Here is a 17,660-nt window from a genome sequence, read left to right on the forward strand (position 1 = left end):
TGTAAATCCATCTGTTTCCAACACTGAACCATCTGGATGTTGGCTTGTGGTGAAGTTGAAGAACGTTTTCCTTTCTCATTATTCCGCTTACTTTGGATAATATACAAATACCAGTGGCACTAAAATTGACCCTCAACATAACACTTCCTCTACCATGCTTGACAGCTACTACAGTTTTCTTAGACATAAAACATCACATCCTAGAAATGAACAATTATTATTGTAGGGGCTTCTTTTTTTTTTTTCTTTGGCATCCCATCAGTCTACGGCAGTGGCTTCAATGTGAATAAAGCTAAGGATCACTCACAGAGAGCTTCAGAAAGATCTGGACAAGCCAGTTTAATACTTGCAGAACAAACTCTGGTGAAATGGAGCCAGAGCTGAACTGTTTGGATGTCGTTACACTCACCGTGTCTGGAGAACCAGGTGTGTATGTCCTCCAAACAGAGCTGGTGCTGGAAAAAAGGAATAGTTTGAATGCATCACTACGGTGCATGTAAACCTCTGACCTGAACTGCTTATCTTATAGTTGACCCTGTCCTGGGTGAGACACTGCTAAGACCAGGTGCACTTTAACAAACACACTCACGCACACACACACACACACACACACACACACACACACACACACACACACACACACACACACACACACACACACACACACACACACACACACAAACACACACCTTTTCCATCAAAAATCTGATTATATTTATGTGCACAGACTGATGCAAGCCAACACCAAGACCCTCCTTTTCACTGACATGTTTTGTTATTTCTTCTGAAACTATGAAGCTGCACCATTTCACAATGCATTTTTAGTAATTTAAACACTGTTTTATGCCATAAATTGAAAAACAAAATGCTTACAAATAAAAATGTAAAACCAACAGAAGACCACCGCTTTTTCTCTCTCACACACAAACTCCTTGGCAACGGCTTGGAAACAAAACTGCTGCAACCTTCACCATGAAGTCAGGATCAGGAAGAAAGTCTGGGAGAGAAGAGTCCAGATTTTGTAAATGAAAACTGTATTTTTCTGCAGATCCACTGCACTGGCTGCTGCACACCCACACACACACACACACACACACACACACACACACACACACGCACACACCTGCAACATAGTGGATCCAGACACTTGACATGTGCAGCTGCAAAGGTCCTTAAATGTCCTCAGTGTACCTCAGCAGCTCCCTTACAATCCTTCTACACAAACAATCTCCTCATTTACTTATGTTTTTGTTGAAATCACTTCGGTCTTCTATGTCAGCTCCTTCTCCTTCCCTCCACCATGCATGTAAGAGTTGTATCCCGGCGGTTGCACGTACTCCTCAGACTTATCCCAGTCTGTAACCCATCCCGCTCCGCCGCCTCCACCGCTGCCGCCTCCTCCTCCATTTGAACCCACCACCGGCTGACCCATGGCCCCGTACTGGCCGCCTCCACGGTAGAGCTCCTCCGTTTCATTGGCCAGTTCGTCCTCGTTGATTATTCCGCATTTCTCCTCGCTCGTGTCCTCTATGTCGGCCCACCACTGCTTCTCCCCGGATGCAAAGATCCCTGAATGGGAGAGGAAGTTCTGTTGCTTCTAAGTGGAACCAAACAGACCATTTCTTGGAGCGGACCATACCTACCGTAGAAAATCACTCCTCCGTAGTGGACGACGGACGCTATGAGGAAGACGTACTGCCACTCCTCACGCGTCTAAAGTTATACAAAAGATCCAACTTAGTTTCAAATTCGACCTAAAACATCGTGAATAGCTTGGAAGAAGTAAATCGGTCACCTTGTGTTTGGTCATGGCCCCCACTATGAGAGGACACACCATTCCTGACAACGTTCCCACTCCGTTGGAAATTCCCATCAGTATGCTGGCATATCGAGGGGCAATATCCAAGTGATTAACGTTAAACCCTTTAAAAGCAAAAACAGACATTGTTAAAAAGAATGCTTTAAAAACCCTAGAATAAATTCATGTTGTTTTTTTTTTTGCACTTACATTTTCTGACATATTTTAGAACAATCGAACCTTTAATTTGAGTATTTTAATTCAGTGATAAAGTGCTAATCCTCCAAGTAGCCTTGGATAAATATATGGAAATTTAGCTTATGCTTCCTGTTAGAGGACTTGTGATGTCTGTTTCTTTTTTTAATGGCATTGGAAACCTAATTAAATCACTAAAATACCAGAAAATTATTCATCATTGGGTCTTTTGACGGGACAACAATTTGAAAACATGGGGAATCGACTAAATTTGAAAGGTTTCGTCAAACACAGCAGAGAAATCCGGTCACTTGGAAGCAAAAGAAGAAGAAATTAAAAGGAAATACAAGAAAAATAAATAAAAGATCATGCTGAAATAACAAAGGAAGCTGGTATACAGAGTGTAAAACAGGCTGATCAGACTTAACAAGACTCTGATACTTATTGACATTTGTTTGCTGGGTTGCAAAGCCTTTGAGCAGACTGAGGGCATAGATAATTCATAAATTATTCTTCACATTGACTGCTGGAGTCTGCTCAGTGAGAGACAGGAGAGCCGCGCTGCGTCTCACAGGAGCGCCGTCAGATTTCAACCTTCTGCTCTTCCTGCTAAAGCTGCAGCTTTTAAAAAAATATATATAACTATGGATTCCAGTAAAGTTGCAGCTCTCCACAAGCAAACTTGTTATTTTATTGACGACTAAGATTTTTGTTTTTTCATCATAGCTGTCCAGACTGCATTTGTAAATAAGCTAACAGGCTGCAAAGCAGTATTATTACATTAATGCTATCAATCTTCAGCACCCTTTGTAGTCTTTCTTTGTCCTGTTTTTAGAGGGCATTGTTTCACAACGGGACAATATTCTACAATAAATAATCGTTTCCTTGCCTGTGAGTTATAATTTGGATGCTGAAAATCCCAACTCAATCCTCAAAGAAAAGCACTCGGTCACTTTTTGAGTCCCATCGATTTTAATAACTGATTTTCACTGTGGTGTCAGGATTTCCACTCCCAGTTCAGAGAAGAGGACAGTCATGTCTCTACGTCTCAGTCTCAGCGTCTCTTGAAAGTGATAAGAAGTCAAATCTATTTGGTCTTTGATTTTTGAGTTTGTTTTTAAGAGTAAATCCTAACTTTCCTCAGCTCTTAGTGCTGTAAAAGTGGTTTGTCTAATGCTTTAAATTCCTCACTGTGTCCCAGTGGAAGCTGCTTATTTAACTTTTTCTTCTCATTGGATCATCAGACCATAAAAAAAAGAAGAATAAACACATAATATTAGCCCACTAGCTCATTTCCAAACTCTCAACTAAAAGACTTCCTCAGTTCTAGTGAACTGATGAGGTGTAAAAACTTTTCAGATTATTCATACCCGGTGGATTTGCTTTCACATTTGGTCTTGCTACAAGTACAAACTTTGGTTTAGAAAAGTTTGCTGTGTTTCTGTTAAGTGCCTTGAGTCAACTCTTAATAAACAACAAGCATTTGCTGCAACTTCCACTGCAAGCCTTTTTCTTTTTTTGCACATTCTTTGCATTTGGGGTGAAAAGCATCTTGCAACAAATTTAAAATTGTACTAAGGCATAGACCTTCATTGGTTAATCCTAACACATGAATAGGTTTTTATCTAAAACACCCCCCTGACTGCATGTTCAGGGGGGTGAAGAGGTGAATCTCTTGAAAGTTTTTTTTATTTTCAGTCTTTGTCAAGTCATCTTCTAGGATTCAAAGTGACATAAGATTACAATAAAATAGAGACACTAAAAACATGTTTCCTACCTGAGATTGCAAAGCCGCTGAACCCCACAGCAAGGACCAGGAAACTAATGGCAATAACTTTAGTGTGAGAAAATCCAACCACCAGAAGGAGGGTGGCCTCCATCCCGAAACCTGAAACAGGAGAACAAATACGCAGTTAAACTCTTTTCTTACCGCGGCGCTGCTCTTGATTACCAAGCGGTGCATCATAAATATGTCATTAATGCCAGACGTGTTTTTTTAGCACATGGTGATACGACCTTTAAGCTGTGCTGAAATATTAATATGATTCTGCATACAGCTGCTCTTTAAGGCCTTCTAATGGATGCTGAGGAGAGGAGCTGGTGTTGATAAATGAGTCACTTATGTTTATAATGTTGTTAATTTTTAATGTTATTTAACAGTGTTGCACATTCAGACCACAACACAAGACAGGAAGTGTTTTTTTTTCTAATCACTGGCTTTCAGTTTTTATACATTTCTAACTTATTTTGAGTTTCCTTTTTTTTATAATATATCTGTATAAAGCAGAAGAAATCACATTTTATAAATATGGATAATATTAAAATTTTTAAATCCTATGTAGTTTTTATTTGACAATGTTCCAATTAAAATAAAAATCAAAACAGTGTAAAGAGTCGTGGCTTTCGTCGATGAAACTCTTTTTTTTTTTTCTCCGTTTCCTGTTCAGTTCTCCCTGTCCTTCTCCACAGATCGTCCTTCCAGGCCTGACGCTCTCTCACCTCCACAGTTCATGAGTTTTCTGACGTTGGTGGTGGACATCAGGTTGTGAGTCCTCAGGTAGTCGGCCAGTTGGCCTCCGATAGGCACGATGATTGTCATCACCAGATGGGGCAAAGCTGACACAATGCCCACCTGACGAGGAAAAATATGTAGAAACAGTGGGAAATAAGAGCGAGCCAGAAAAAAAGACAAAGGGAGAAGGTTTTGTACAGAGAAATTTAACTTCGCAATTACAAGGTATAAAAATACCTCTATAGTTTTTACTATTGAAATAAAACTGCCATGTCTTCATTCTCTGCTTTTTGTTTGGACAGTTTTGTAGGCTTGTTAGAGTCCCGATAAGGCAGAAGTGTAGACTTTAGTAAAACCTATAAAAGACAACGCAGGAACATGTTCTTGACTTATTGGTGGATATGTGGCCTTCACAGCTCAAGGTAACGAGCTGTTATAATTTTTGACTGTTTACTTTAAGAGTGATTAACGATTAAATGTTCTCCCTCCACTCATTGGCAACACCTGTGAAGACAACCTCAAAATATTCAAAACATTATGTACCAAAAATACAATTTTAGACCATGATAACTAATAAAGAAGATAAAAAAACACAGAGGTAAGTGATGATTTTAGCTGGATTTGAAGGCAGCTCTCCATCTAAGCTGGCAACTCCTGGATCTGCCATAGAAACTGATAAAAAATAAAGCTTGAATGGGGTGAAAGGTGAGGAAAAAGGTGGGAGGATTTAACACGTAGGACTTCTGGATTTGACGTGCTTTTGGCATGTGGAACAAGAGGGAGTGATTTGGGAGTGGCTTTTCTCAAAATGTCACTATTCCCACTAAAAGGACAACGTCCAAAAGCAGATTAATTTCAGCGTAAAGACAAGTAGATGAAAACAGGATTCACCAACTACACAGACATTTTACAAAAAACCCAAATATTAAATCTTTTGTAGTTGTTGGTACCAAATCATCATGCGGTTCCTTTGTATAAAATAATTCGCTGTTAGCATAAATGCTAGCATGACGTCAGTCGACCTGATATATGGAATATCGATGTACTTTAATTTTGCACTACAAAGAACAATGCTTCCTACGCACACACAAAAAAAAATTAAAAAATCTGTAAAGAAAAACACCCACATGAAAACCTAGAAGAACACCTAAAATTATTTTTTTATTTCCTTAGATGTGGAGAACGTTTGATATATCATTAGTGTTATTGAATAAAGGATTCTAATTTTCTTGTTAAAATATAAAAACTAAAACTGGCAACAATCACTCATGGTCTAGATCAGGGGTCCCCAAGCTACGGCCCGCGGGCCGGATCCGGCCCGCCACCTCATTTGGTCCGGACCCCTGAACAATACCGGATCCGGCCCGCCTCCTCATACCAGAGAGCATTCAGTGTTTTTTTTTCATATATTGTATTTACCGGTTTATATGTAGATTTTTCTTCAACCACCAGGGGGCTTTTGAGCAAATGTGAAACTTACTTACCCTCAATGGAATATATACTCGTCAGTCCCAGTCACCGTTTCGCTGACGGTTTTTTCCATTTGCATTCTGGGTAAAAATCGATCTAAAAACGCGAATATGTCGTCCGCCCCCCCACCCCCCCACCCCCCGCTCGACAGAACGGCCCCCGACCACAAAAGGGAACACTTATGTGGCCCTCGCAGGAAAAAGTTTGGGGACCCCTGGTCTAGATTTTTAAACTAATATAATCCAACTTGGAGGCTGCAGGTCAGTGCAGAGGTGGGTGAAGATACTCTCCCCACTGACTGGGTATGAGAAACCTTTTGGGGCGAAACCACACAAGTGACGTCGTGCTTTTTAAATCCTCATATAGAGAACCATATTTCCCATCTACAAAAAAGTGTTCTTAGACTCACCTTGCTGATCTCAAAGCCAAAAACTTCTTCAAAATACGCAGGCTGGCTGATGAGCAGCAGGTAGAAGGTCCAGCTCCTGCAGAAATTGGCCACAATGATGGCGTAGACTGGCATGGAGGTGAAGAAATGTCTCCATGGCGTTTTAAATTTCTGCCATCAAAAGAAAAATGGGAGTATTCCATTGAGCATTCAACCTCTCTTATTTGTAAATTTATGAATACAAATTTCTGAGTGTCATGTAGCAGCATACATGAAGGGGATTGAGAAAAGCTGCAGATTCTCCGATTGCATCTTCGATGTATTTTCTCTCCTCTGGAGTGATGGTGGGATGGACTGCTGGGCTCTCATATGACACAAGAATCCAGAATAAATACCAGAATATCCCAAAACTGCCTGGGAGAGGACGAGACGACGACAGAGCGGGGACAGCAGAGAAAGAGAAAAAAAATTAAAGTCTGAAAAGATAACTTACGTTCAGCCACTTTTACTCTGATAATCCAAAACAAAATCCCAGTGCCACTAACCACTTCAAAGACCAGCTCTGTGTTGTTTAATTTAAGTATAAATCCAGCTATTTCTGCTAGAAAACAGCAGTGAGCAAAACAGCAACAAGAAAACCAGAACCGCTTGCCTTTAAAGTCACAGTCACGCTTTTTTCCCTGTTTGCCACATTAAAAATCCCCAATAAAATATCACCTATATACATCTTACAAATAGTGTTTGTAATGAAAAAAAAAAGCCGTAAAGTTTTGTACTTATAGGACGTGCACACATTTGCGAGGCACTGTTTAAGGATACTAACCATAGACATAAAATACAGAAGGCCACCCGATGTATTGCACCAGTATCCCAGCTAAAGGCATGGCCACCACTGCCCCAGCATAGGATCCTAAAGCCCAAACAAACACAAGAAAACAACACAAATGTAAAATAATTTATTTCTTTCTCATTACATTAGCAGGCCTCTATGGTCTTCTAATATTTTATAGTTATCAACTTCACAGGTAGGCCTGTCACAATAATCAATAAATCAATTAATTGCATGATGATCTCTTTCTACCAAAAACTGGATGACAAAAGTCTTCACTTTGGTCTCAACTAGCCGTTTTTTTTTTGAAGGGCAATTTTCTTTACAAAGTCATCAAAATTAATTTTATTTGCTGTTTAATTTATTTTATTTTTGATATTTAAATTGTCCTCCAGTTGCAGTGTTAATTGTTCATTAAAATGTAAAGTTTACTGATCTTCTAGAATGTGCGTTTGCGTTATTATTTCAAAACAACAACATTATCGCTATGGCAATAACTTCTGGAGCAATTTACCGTCCAGCAAAATTTGTTATCGTGACAAGCCTCTTCACAGGCCTTCTTCAAATTCAGACATTTTGTTCAAGCAAGCTCCAAAAACTTTACCACAAAAGGCTGTTGTGGCTAATCGACTTCTCTCAAGAGGAGGCGCCCACTTGGCCCAGATCCCGTGGCAGGCTGGGTACGATACACCCTGAAGGACAAAGCACGGTCAGCAAATGCTTGTGCACAAAGTCCAGCATGAAGATCTGCATAGACACACATACTGCACCTCAACAAGGCCTTGACATATCCTCACAAGAATGACGCAGCTGTAGTGGCAGCGAGCTGCAGACGGGATCAGCATGTTGAGGACGGACGTGGCCACGATGGCGAAGCCAAACACTCTTAAAACACACACAAAGGACAAGCAGGTTATACGAGTCGAAACCGAAATCAACGTCAGAAGAAGAAAAGCGGAACGGAAAACACTTAGAAAATGCACCAGAGGAAGTTTGTGTGCAGATCATAGATCAGCTAGAAGTGGGAATATTCACCTGTTGGCTGCAAATTTTTGACATATAAAGCCACCGGGGATCTGTGTGACTATGTAGCCCCAGAAAAAGGAGCCGTGGATCATCCCCACCGTCTCTGGGTCCCAGGTGAACTGTGCAGCCTGAAAGGAAGAATAACATTTTATTGGTTGCAAAACTAACCAACACATTTGTTTTCATTGAACTGCACTGAAGCCCTCATTTAAGCCATCGAAAAAAGATATTGAAACTGACCTGAACCAATGATTTACCTTGATAAATAAAACTATGATTTAAACCTTGTGCTTTTCTATGTTGGTTTTGTCAAAAAAAAAAAAAAAAAAAAAAAAAAAAAAAAAATCAAAAATCAAAAAAATAAAGTTTTTTAATGACACTGGCGATGTCTGAATGAATTTTCCTCTTTACTGATTCACAAGAAGTAAAAAAAAAATTATTGAATTGTAATATATTCCAAAGTGATATGTAACCTAATGCATTAAACTATAATATACTGAGAACATGAAAACATGGCTCTTTATTGCCTGTTAGTGCATTCGGTAATTTTCATTTAAACAATAGAAAGAGGTTTCTTTCTTCCTTTATTGTAACACAAAGGGGATTTTTGGGTGTAACAGCAACAATAAATGTAAAGGTTACCATAAAACGTTAAAGTTTTGCTGTTCAAGTAGACATTTTTGTTTTCTGTCTCTGTTTATACCCCTCCTGACCCCACTAAGGGACAAGGGTGTAAAGAAAATGGATGGATGGATGGATGTCTCTGTTTATCCACTTGTCTCAAAAGTGACTACCTGTGGTGTGTCCTAATCCTGGTCTGCAAAAAGATTACTCTTATTTTACCAAAAAGTTGCAAACCTTTCATAATTATGACATATAATCTAAATATGTTCATCTAGAACCACAGAAATGTCAAATTAATTGAGAAAAGCTGTATTTTTAAACCTAAATAACATATCTTTACAAAGACCATAAACCGTAAAACTAGCTTGAACAGGACAGGAAGTAATGTTAGCAATCTTCAGAAATTAGCCTTCACGTTGCTTTTTTTCCCCCCTGCAAAATATGTCCTTCAAATTATTTCTCACTACTCACCACAAGCACCTCCTTGTTGCCTTTGTAGACCGTATGGTCATTGACCATGCTAACGATAGCAACACCCAGGTTGCATCGAATACCAAAGGAGATGCAGAAGCCCAGACCGCACAGGATGGCGATGATGTACCGCCTGGGGAGGCCGAAGCAGGTGCAGTCCACCACGGGCAGCTCCTTCTCCTCCACCAGCTCCGGGCGGCCTTCAGCTGATAACTCGATGGTTTCTCCATTGGCCTGTCGTTTCTCAATGAGCCTAAAGCGGGCAGACAAAATAAAGTATATTTAAAAAAAGGCCTATGAGCCAACTGTAGCGCTTTCCCAAAGATGGATTGACCAAAAATTTGTTTCTTCTCCTTTTTGGAAAAATTTTTTTTGTCTCTATGTTAGATCTAAGTCTGCTTTTTGAACTTGTTTGTTTATTAATAAAAGTTGTGCTTCAGTTTTAGCACAGACTCTAGTAAAAGAGAATAGTAATCTCACTGAGTGTTTTATCCTGGTTAAAAACGGATTCAACAAAAAGGTTTGAACTCAGACACTTAAAACAAACTAAAAAAAATATGTATTTCCTTTAAAAAATTTTTACAACCGTGCCTCAGGATGGTATGTACTGTGAACTAATGTAAACTAATATTGAATCGAATACTTAGCTGATTTTTAATAGATTTTCAAGACATTGCTCATTCTCCTGGGTCTTCTTTTTCTGTAAAGAATGTTGTTAATTTAGATTCAGTTTTTTAATCAGGCAGGCAGCTGTGAGACTAAAATACCAAAACTTCTGAATTTTCCACATAAAAAAAAGAAAAAAAGTAGTTAAAGAATCAAGTTTCTCCTGTCCAGCAGTGGTACTGGTTTTCTTCAATATCTGAACATTTGATTCTGATTTGGATTTCTTTATTTTAATTATTTCTAAGACTGGATTAGTTGAGGATGCACTCTTGGAATGGTTTTGGTAATTTGATCAATTGCATGAAGGTTTACTACCTAACCCTAAGTTTGATGCATTTAATGGAGAGGTAAAAAAAAGAAGATTTTTCAGTGTCTGACCTGGCAATCATTGATCAGAGTTGATCAAGAAAAAATAGTTTGTTCTAGTAAAACTGTCTATGAGGATCATTTGACTGCAATTCCTCAACTTATGACATGAAATATGATGTTAAGAAAAGAAAACATCTGTAAAATGACTTAGCTTATAAAAGTTATTACATATTTTAAGTTACAAACCATCATATAAACATATTTTAATCTGTTTTCTTTTCAATCTACTGTCTTCGTATCAGGAAAAAAAAAATACATTTTGTTCATCTTTAAAGGAAAATGAACAGCTCTTAGTGGTGTGTATTGTCGTTTGAATATTTGGGATTATTTTTATCATGCTCCAGAGTCACATTTTTCCACAGGAGTCAAACAGAGAAGTCAGAGGAGTGGCCATCTGTGTAACAACAACCTCGCTCGAGATCTCCCCCCGCTAGCAGACGAGCACGAAGCGAGCGGACCTCTGATGAAGGCGAACGCGGCTTCCTCTGTGCTTTCTGTGTGATTGTGAAGGGTAGGTTTTCTTTCATCATGTTTCACTTCACGCGCTCAGACCTCCACTTTGCGTTGTGCTAATCCAGTTAGTCACTGAGCTGGAGAATCATCCAGTCCAGCAGACATGATAACCAGAAGGACAGGAGCTGCAGTGAGGACCCTGGTTGGGTTTTAAAAAAAAAATAAAAATAAAATAATAGTGCCGAGGCTACAGTAGCAAAACTTCTTCAACCTGCCAGAACTTCTTCAGACTGACTCTGAAGGAAAACTTCTTCTGACTCTGACTCTGGCGCTGGTCAATTATTAATATGTTTTTGAGTTGCATAAATATTTTACTCCACATGTTTTTATTTTTTACACCATAATCTGCCACAACCTATCTGTCCACTGGCTTCTGGGTCTTTGAATGTACAATTGGCTCCATCTATGATGTGTTTATATTTCCTATGCTGCTTGCAGATTCCCCTTTATGCCTCTACTTTTCTTTCTTTATACAGCAGGCTCTCTAATCTATTTGCTCATCCATTCAAATCAGTAAATATGTGCAGAACACTGAGAAAATCAAGGAAAACCCACTCTGAGAGAGTGAGAGGTGCAACAAAAAGTCTCTCATTACATTTGATAAAAAGAACGGAAAATAAAATAAAATAAAATACTTGCAAAGCAACATGGTTTTAGAATATAGAAAAGATTAGTGAGGCTGCAGCCTCTCTCTTTCTCTCTCTCTCCCTCTTAATCTGTCACCACATTCAGATTAGGATTACAAAAATGATTTACTTCCGAAAATGAATATGGAGGGACAGGCAGGGGCTTCAGCGTGTTCTACGTTTGGCGCGACGAATGTTTGCGGAGATGCTGAAACGTGATTTATCTGCTTTTGACATCTAATAAATTCTAATTCAACATATTTGTTGGAGTAAACATGGGAAGGCGAGTAAATCAAGAGGTATTCTGATGTCTGTCGTTACAGGTAGTATTTTGAACCAGCCACAGGATGTGCATTAACATGCAAGTCACAGTACAATAAAAACAAATAGCCATATTTTCATGCCGACATGCTTGTCTCTTAAACGTTTTTGCTCATTTTTAGCCAACTTTCAAAGTTTAAATACAGAAAATTCAACATGGAATCAGGGAAGATATTTCAGTCTTAAAGTACAGAGCATGAAAAAACCCCAACAAAGACAGAAAGGATAGAAAGAAAGAAGGATGGATGAAGGAGAGTAGAAGGATGACAGAAGAGTGAGTAAAGAATGAATGGATCCATCGATCACACTATTTTCTTTTAGAGTTAATTTCAAGCTGTTTAGAAATAGTTTGCATTATTTAAGCCCCTGCAAACTGAGGTCAGGCTGCTACGTTGTTTACACATCTCAGGTTGAGCCAGTTGGTTGCTCTCACACCGCCGTCCTCTGTGTGCTAAACAAATGTGCTGACTCGGCCCCCTGCCCCCTGATTGGAGCCCAAGCTGAATTTTAGCTCAGCGTTCGCGGAAGCTGCAGGAGGATCCTCATTAGGCGTCAAAAAACAGATTGCAGCTTGACATCCACGCATATGCTGCTAACTAACGAGGGCAGCCCACAGGAAAGGTGGTTGTTAATTACGTGTCTCCCACCAAAGGCCACTCTGTCTCTGCCCTGTGAGCGCTTAAGTGTCCCAACATAGCAAAGCAGATCTATCAGCGTCTGACAGGCTAGCCAGCGTGGAACATTTCTGCACCCGTGCAGGTTTGCGAAAATGAAAGGTGTTTTATTTTGAGGCTCACTGTCACAACGGAGCTGGAGGTTCCATCAGCTGAACTTTCCACTCGGCGTAGCGTACAGCGAGAACCTGGCTGGTCTCAGCTGGCAACAATTAATGAGCAGGAGAGCATGAGCAGGCAGAAGCCCCGCGACCTCAGGCTCTCTGAAATATCGTAATTAGAGCAGGAATGGGCTCGGCGGAGGCTCACGATCCGATGACGGGCCACAGGAATCAGACCCGAGCTTCGTATGTCAAGATGTGTTTACACCGATTCAATCATTAGACTTTAGAAACAAACTTTAATTCTTATTAAATAGTTTTACATGCAACAATTTAACTTTTTTTTTTCTGGTTTCTTTACTCTAATGACACCCAGTGGAAATCATTGAATCCAGAAGTGTGAATTTTAAATCAGTATAATTGTTACTCTTCTTTGAGAACAGAAGAAAGGTTTGAGAAAATGTATATCAGAAGACCAGACAGGTAGAATCTGTTTTTTTTTCTTTTTTGGATATTGTAGGAAAAAGAAGAAGTGTTGAAAGAATCCTGAAGGTGAGAAACATCAGAACTTCAGAGCTGCTGGATCCTTTCTGTATTAACACACAAGAACCCTTAAATGCTTCAGCTATCTTAACTTCTTTAAACTCGTCCCCAATGAAAATAAGGGTCACTCAGACGAATTAGTGTTTGTTGTCAGTCCTACATGTCCTCTTGAATCTGTAATAACATATAGTTCTTCATAATTCTTACTTTAGGGAGCTGAGAGCGATTGCATTCCACACGTTTTTTATTTGAACGAAGCAATTTTTTTTTACATGTTCAAAATAAAAATATTTCCTCTCATTTTAAAACAGAAAAGGACAACTTTATGTCCTACTTTGTGTAGGTCAGTCACATAAATTATTATTCCTACTTATTTGATCTTTTCAAACCTGCGCCTGCAGAAGCACGTAGATTAAAATTAAAAATTATACTTTTAACGGCTCCATATTAAGCTACAATCTAAAATGTGCCATATTTACCAGTAGCTTAGTTGTGCGTTTAATGCTGACGTTCGTGTTCAGAGCCTGATTTTACCGTTTAAATTTGCAATGATTTGATATCAGTGATAGGGCAGGAACACCCAGTGACCTCGGTCTTGTCTTTGTGCATCAAATTCACCAGTTCACAGTGTGTTCTGCATAATCCTCTCTTATGAGGATGACAGCGACTGAGTGAAAGCCGGTGATGGAGGGGGGCGGGGGGCGAAAATATTATATAATGGCACAAGTTCTGGTTAGCTTCTGTTTTCGTTCATGTTGAGAAATTGATCCCCTTTATTTTCTGATTTCAACACTTTGAGATTTTGCACCAAACACTTGATAAAGGAATGTGTTTTATTCGTGATCCTGAAAGTGGTCCCCCCCCCACCCTCTTCCTTTGTGAGCCGCTCACGTTCCCTGAAGTGAACAGATTGGGTCTCGGTGGGACTGTGTCACCCAGGGAGACACCCTCCTCCCCATCCTGTCACAGCACTTCCCCCCCCCCAGCCCCCCTCTCCACACACACACTCAAACACACCTCTAGTGTTTGAGTGTCCACACGTGTGACCTTCATACGCTTATCACTTTTAAGGCGCCTTGAATAAACTATCCATTGTTGCCGTGGTGCTGCGGTTAAAACACAACCAGAACGGTGCGCTGAACAATACGGCGGAGCTGGACCGACTTCATGCATGCATAACAACACTGCAGCCAGAAAAAAAAAAAAAGAAAAAAAAGAAGCATGCTGGGTGGATGCAGCTGACTCTCCAAACTGCTCATCTATGTTGCATGCATCATTTGCAAAAAAAAACCTTTTAACTGAAACACTTCCACACACATCATTACATGCCGGATTGACCCAGTTAACTATGCCAAAAATGATTAAGAGTGCAGTCACATGCACTACCTCCAAAAAAAAAAACAACTAAGAAAACCAATTGCTGATGTCCAAACAGAAGTAAATGAAATGAAATCATCTTGCCCTTGTCTGAATATTTCATCTCAACAACGAGCAATGAAAGGTAGTAACAGAAAAACGCACTGTGCTCCAAGTCAAGTGGATTAAATATGGATTACCTGTTATTTTCTGTATTGCCTGTTATGTAGTGAACCATAAGCTCTCAAGCATTCAGCTCCCATCTTTTTTATGTTTCATTAGGAGCTGTGTTTCATGATTCTGCATCATATTTTTAAGTAGTCTCCCTTGCACAAGGCGAGTGGATTATTTCTTCTTTTGAGAGTTCAGCTACTGCGGAAACAAGGAATGTGCTTGACCTTACGCGGCTGAAGTTTGTGCTTACCTAGTGCAGTTTAATATAGAAACAAGAGATGCATTCTGAGTGAAAAAACATTTAAATAATAGATGGACTTCTGGCTGCTTTCATCGAGGGGGGAATCACGGTTTTGTCTGTGCAGAGGAGAGACTGCAAACCCCAGGAACGTCGTGTGTTAGGACACGTTTTGCTGCGTCGTTTGCCCACAGATTCATAATTTTAAATGGAAACATTAAATCTGTTTCAAATCTTGTGCTGGTGTGACACTAAAAGTCACAAAAACGTTCACTACAACCAATCTGATACTGAGAAGGAGATATAAGAAGTTTTTTTTTTTTTTTAGATCAGGTGACCCTCAGTTGGTAGTTCGATAGTTCGATGGATGCGTGACGAGGAGGAGGAGGAAGAGACAGGAGGAAGTGACATAGAGCCAGGATGGAGCGAGTGGGAGGGGAGAGTTCAGGGATTTGCATGGCTCGACAGCTGGACTGAAAAAACAGGCTATTTCAGGACGGGATTTGTACGTTTGGTTGCTACCTCAAATCCTGAGAGAGCGGAAGCTTAAAGCGCTGGTTATTGCATGAGGCTCGTTCTATCAGTGTCTTTAATCTCTCCTTTTTCCTCCCAGAAATATCGTCTGCAAAGCAGTTTCAGAAGCAACTCTTGAGTTGACATGAAATGCCAAAACATAGCTGCACAACTTCACTGGCTTTCTGCAAATACAGATTCAGTTTTACAGTACATGCGTTCTGATTTTAATATCTAAAGTTAAACAATTTAAAACACATGAAGGTCTGTTTCTATATAAACTGAAGAGACACTTGAATACATCATTTAGAGGTGGAAAATACTCTTGTTGAGAGGCAGTTTACTTTTTCTTTCCTTGATTGCAACATTAACATTACTTTTTACATTAAAATGTCAAAAAAAGAGAGACTTGATGAAGACTGAAGACTTCATATTTTGTCCAGGCAAATGCCAACAACTATTTTATTATCTGCTCTTTTTTCCCCTAAGTTATGAATGAAATCTGAAATGCACATGAAAGTGATCTAGGCTCTTTGTATAAAGGAATGTACATTTACAGTGTACAGACATGGTAAAACAAAAAGTCTGAAACACCTTCAAATTTTAGGGTTTTGTATTTCAGACATTTTTTTTAAAAAAGTATTTTTATTTTTTAGCGTGTACTTCAGTTTTTTTTCTCTCTCTTTCTTGTTTTACAAACCTTCTTAACTGTGACGACAGATGATGTACAACGATTATCATTTGCATATGAAAACGTAAGAGAAGCATAAATAGACAGATATCAGGGAGGCCAATGTATCACGAACATATTATGTAACCAGACTTTCTTTTCAACTAAGGGCCACATCTCATTAGAAAAATGCATTTGGAGAAACATGGAAATGAAAACAATAAAAGAAGAAAAACGTCAATTTCCCATTCCCCCTCCAAAAAAAACAAAAAACAAAAAAAAAAAATATATATATATATATATATATATATATATATATATATATATATATATATATATATATATATATATAATTTAAAAACTTTCTAAACTGTAAAAAAATAAAATAAAATAAATAAAGCTGAAATGGTCAGAGTATGGCGCGTCCAAACAGAAACCCGCGTAAAAAGTCAGAACATCAGCCTGAAAATATCAATAACGTTTAGATTGCGTACCTGTGAATTTTCCCCAAGGTTTTCCCCGCCACCGCCTTGAACCTGTCCGGTCGGATCTCCATCCTTGCAGCTCCTTGACCCGGCCGGTGTGCTGATGTCCTGCGCGCCCTGCTGTCCCGCCTGAACGCGCGCTGCTCTCCTCTTTCGCACAGTCTATCACTCTCCCTCTCTCATCCCTCCCCAACCGAACCAGCACCGTTGACGGGCTGCGACAGGTGGGAGCCTTTAGATTTCTCTGCGCATTCGTGAAATCTGTCAGTGTGCTGGACTGGACCGTGCAGAGGCAAAGGATTTAAAATATTAATGTTCCAAACCTTCGTCATCGCTGCTCACAGAGGGCTGAGAGCTAAAAATAAAATAAAAAACGTAGATGTGTGTTTTTTAAAATTATTATTCCCCCTTTTCTTCATGCGCTCATAAAACTGAATAAGTTGCTTTTTTTGTAGTTTGGAATAATTTACACATACGGTGACTTAAGTCAAGCTAGTTGTTTCTATATAAAGTGCAGAATCTGTAGTTCTCAGAAACTAATGTTCAAGTAGTATTTACCAGTTTAAGCAAATTAAGTAGCGATTTAGATGTAATGGACTCACAAATGAACCTAAGACAAATATGACTTTTACAGGCGAACGTAATGTGACTTTCTCTACAGTTTTGAATATTCATCTGTACAATGTTTCAGTTTTTTATTTTTATTTTATTTATTTTTTTTTTTTACACGACTTGCTCTAACCCAGTGGTTTCCAAACATTTTCTGACCCCCACAATTCTATGGATTACCAATGGCTGTCTGGTTGACAGTCATTTGGTTGGTTTTTTTCGTCCAGACGGCTTCCCCCTCCCCCTCCCCCGCAATGGCACGGCGCACCCCTCCCCCACCCCATGGGCGCGCCCCACAGTTTGGGAACCTCTTAACCCACAGAAAAAACATATGGGACGAACTGAGCTGGAATCGATGCTCATTGGGCACATGAAACGTTTTTGAGACATTGACATTTTGTTGTTGTGGAATATCCACCACCAATGTTGGCTTTTGTTTCATTACACTGCTTGAGATGAGGAAATCAAATTTGCTTCTTCTAAAACGCA

The 17,660-nt window shown here is 39.5% G+C and overlaps 1 protein-coding gene across 3 annotated transcripts; it reads right to left on the reverse strand.

The window, feature by feature from the left end:
• Nucleotides 1–664: 664 nt before the first annotated feature.
• Nucleotides 665–16,829, reverse strand: slc17a7a (solute carrier family 17 member 7a). 3 transcript variants are annotated; one of them, XR_001425841.1, is made up of 14 exons: nucleotides 16,572–16,829; nucleotides 9,314–9,566; nucleotides 8,228–8,346; nucleotides 7,963–8,077; nucleotides 7,797–7,884; nucleotides 7,187–7,273; nucleotides 6,635–6,777; nucleotides 6,385–6,534; nucleotides 4,493–4,625; nucleotides 3,771–3,881; nucleotides 1,796–1,923; nucleotides 1,644–1,713; nucleotides 744–1,569; nucleotides 665–705 (listed from the first exon to the last, which is right to left on the reverse strand). XR_001425841.1 is itself a non-coding variant. In XM_015039271.1 (13 exons), the coding sequence occupies exons 1-13, from the start codon at nucleotides 16,631–16,633 to the stop codon at nucleotides 1,271–1,273; spliced, it is 1,758 nt and encodes a 585-aa protein (XP_014894757.1). In that variant the 5' UTR covers nucleotides 16,634–16,829; the 3' UTR covers nucleotides 715–1,270. The 3 variants fall into 3 exon arrangements, 1 of the variants encoding a protein (XP_014894757.1); XR_001425842.1 differs by having other exon boundaries at nucleotides 672–689; nucleotides 1,078–1,569; XM_015039271.1 differs by lacking the exon at nucleotides 665–705 and having other exon boundaries at nucleotides 715–1,569.
• Nucleotides 16,830–17,660: the final 831 nt, after the last annotated feature.

This window comes from Poecilia latipinna, unplaced genomic scaffold, assembly GCF_001443285.1.
Source record: "Poecilia latipinna isolate Pla-1442-1.1 unplaced genomic scaffold, P_latipinna-1.0 Scaffold466, whole genome shotgun sequence".
Classification (NCBI taxonomy): Eukaryota; Metazoa; Chordata; class Actinopteri; order Cyprinodontiformes; family Poeciliidae; genus Poecilia; species Poecilia latipinna.

Coding starts and splice junctions, on each gene's coding strand:
- slc17a7a (XM_015039271.1), bottom strand. CDS start 16,633: ATGGAGATCCGACCGGACAGGTTCAAGGCGGTGGCGGGGAAAACCTTG. Junction 8,078..8,227: donor CAAAAATTTGCAGCCAACAG/GTGAATATTCCC, acceptor GTGTGTTTTAAG/AGTGTTTGGCTTCGCCATCG. Junction 1,570..1,643: donor CGGAGGAGTGATTTTCTACG/GTAGGTATGGTC, acceptor TCTCCCATTCAG/GGATCTTTGCATCCGGGGAG.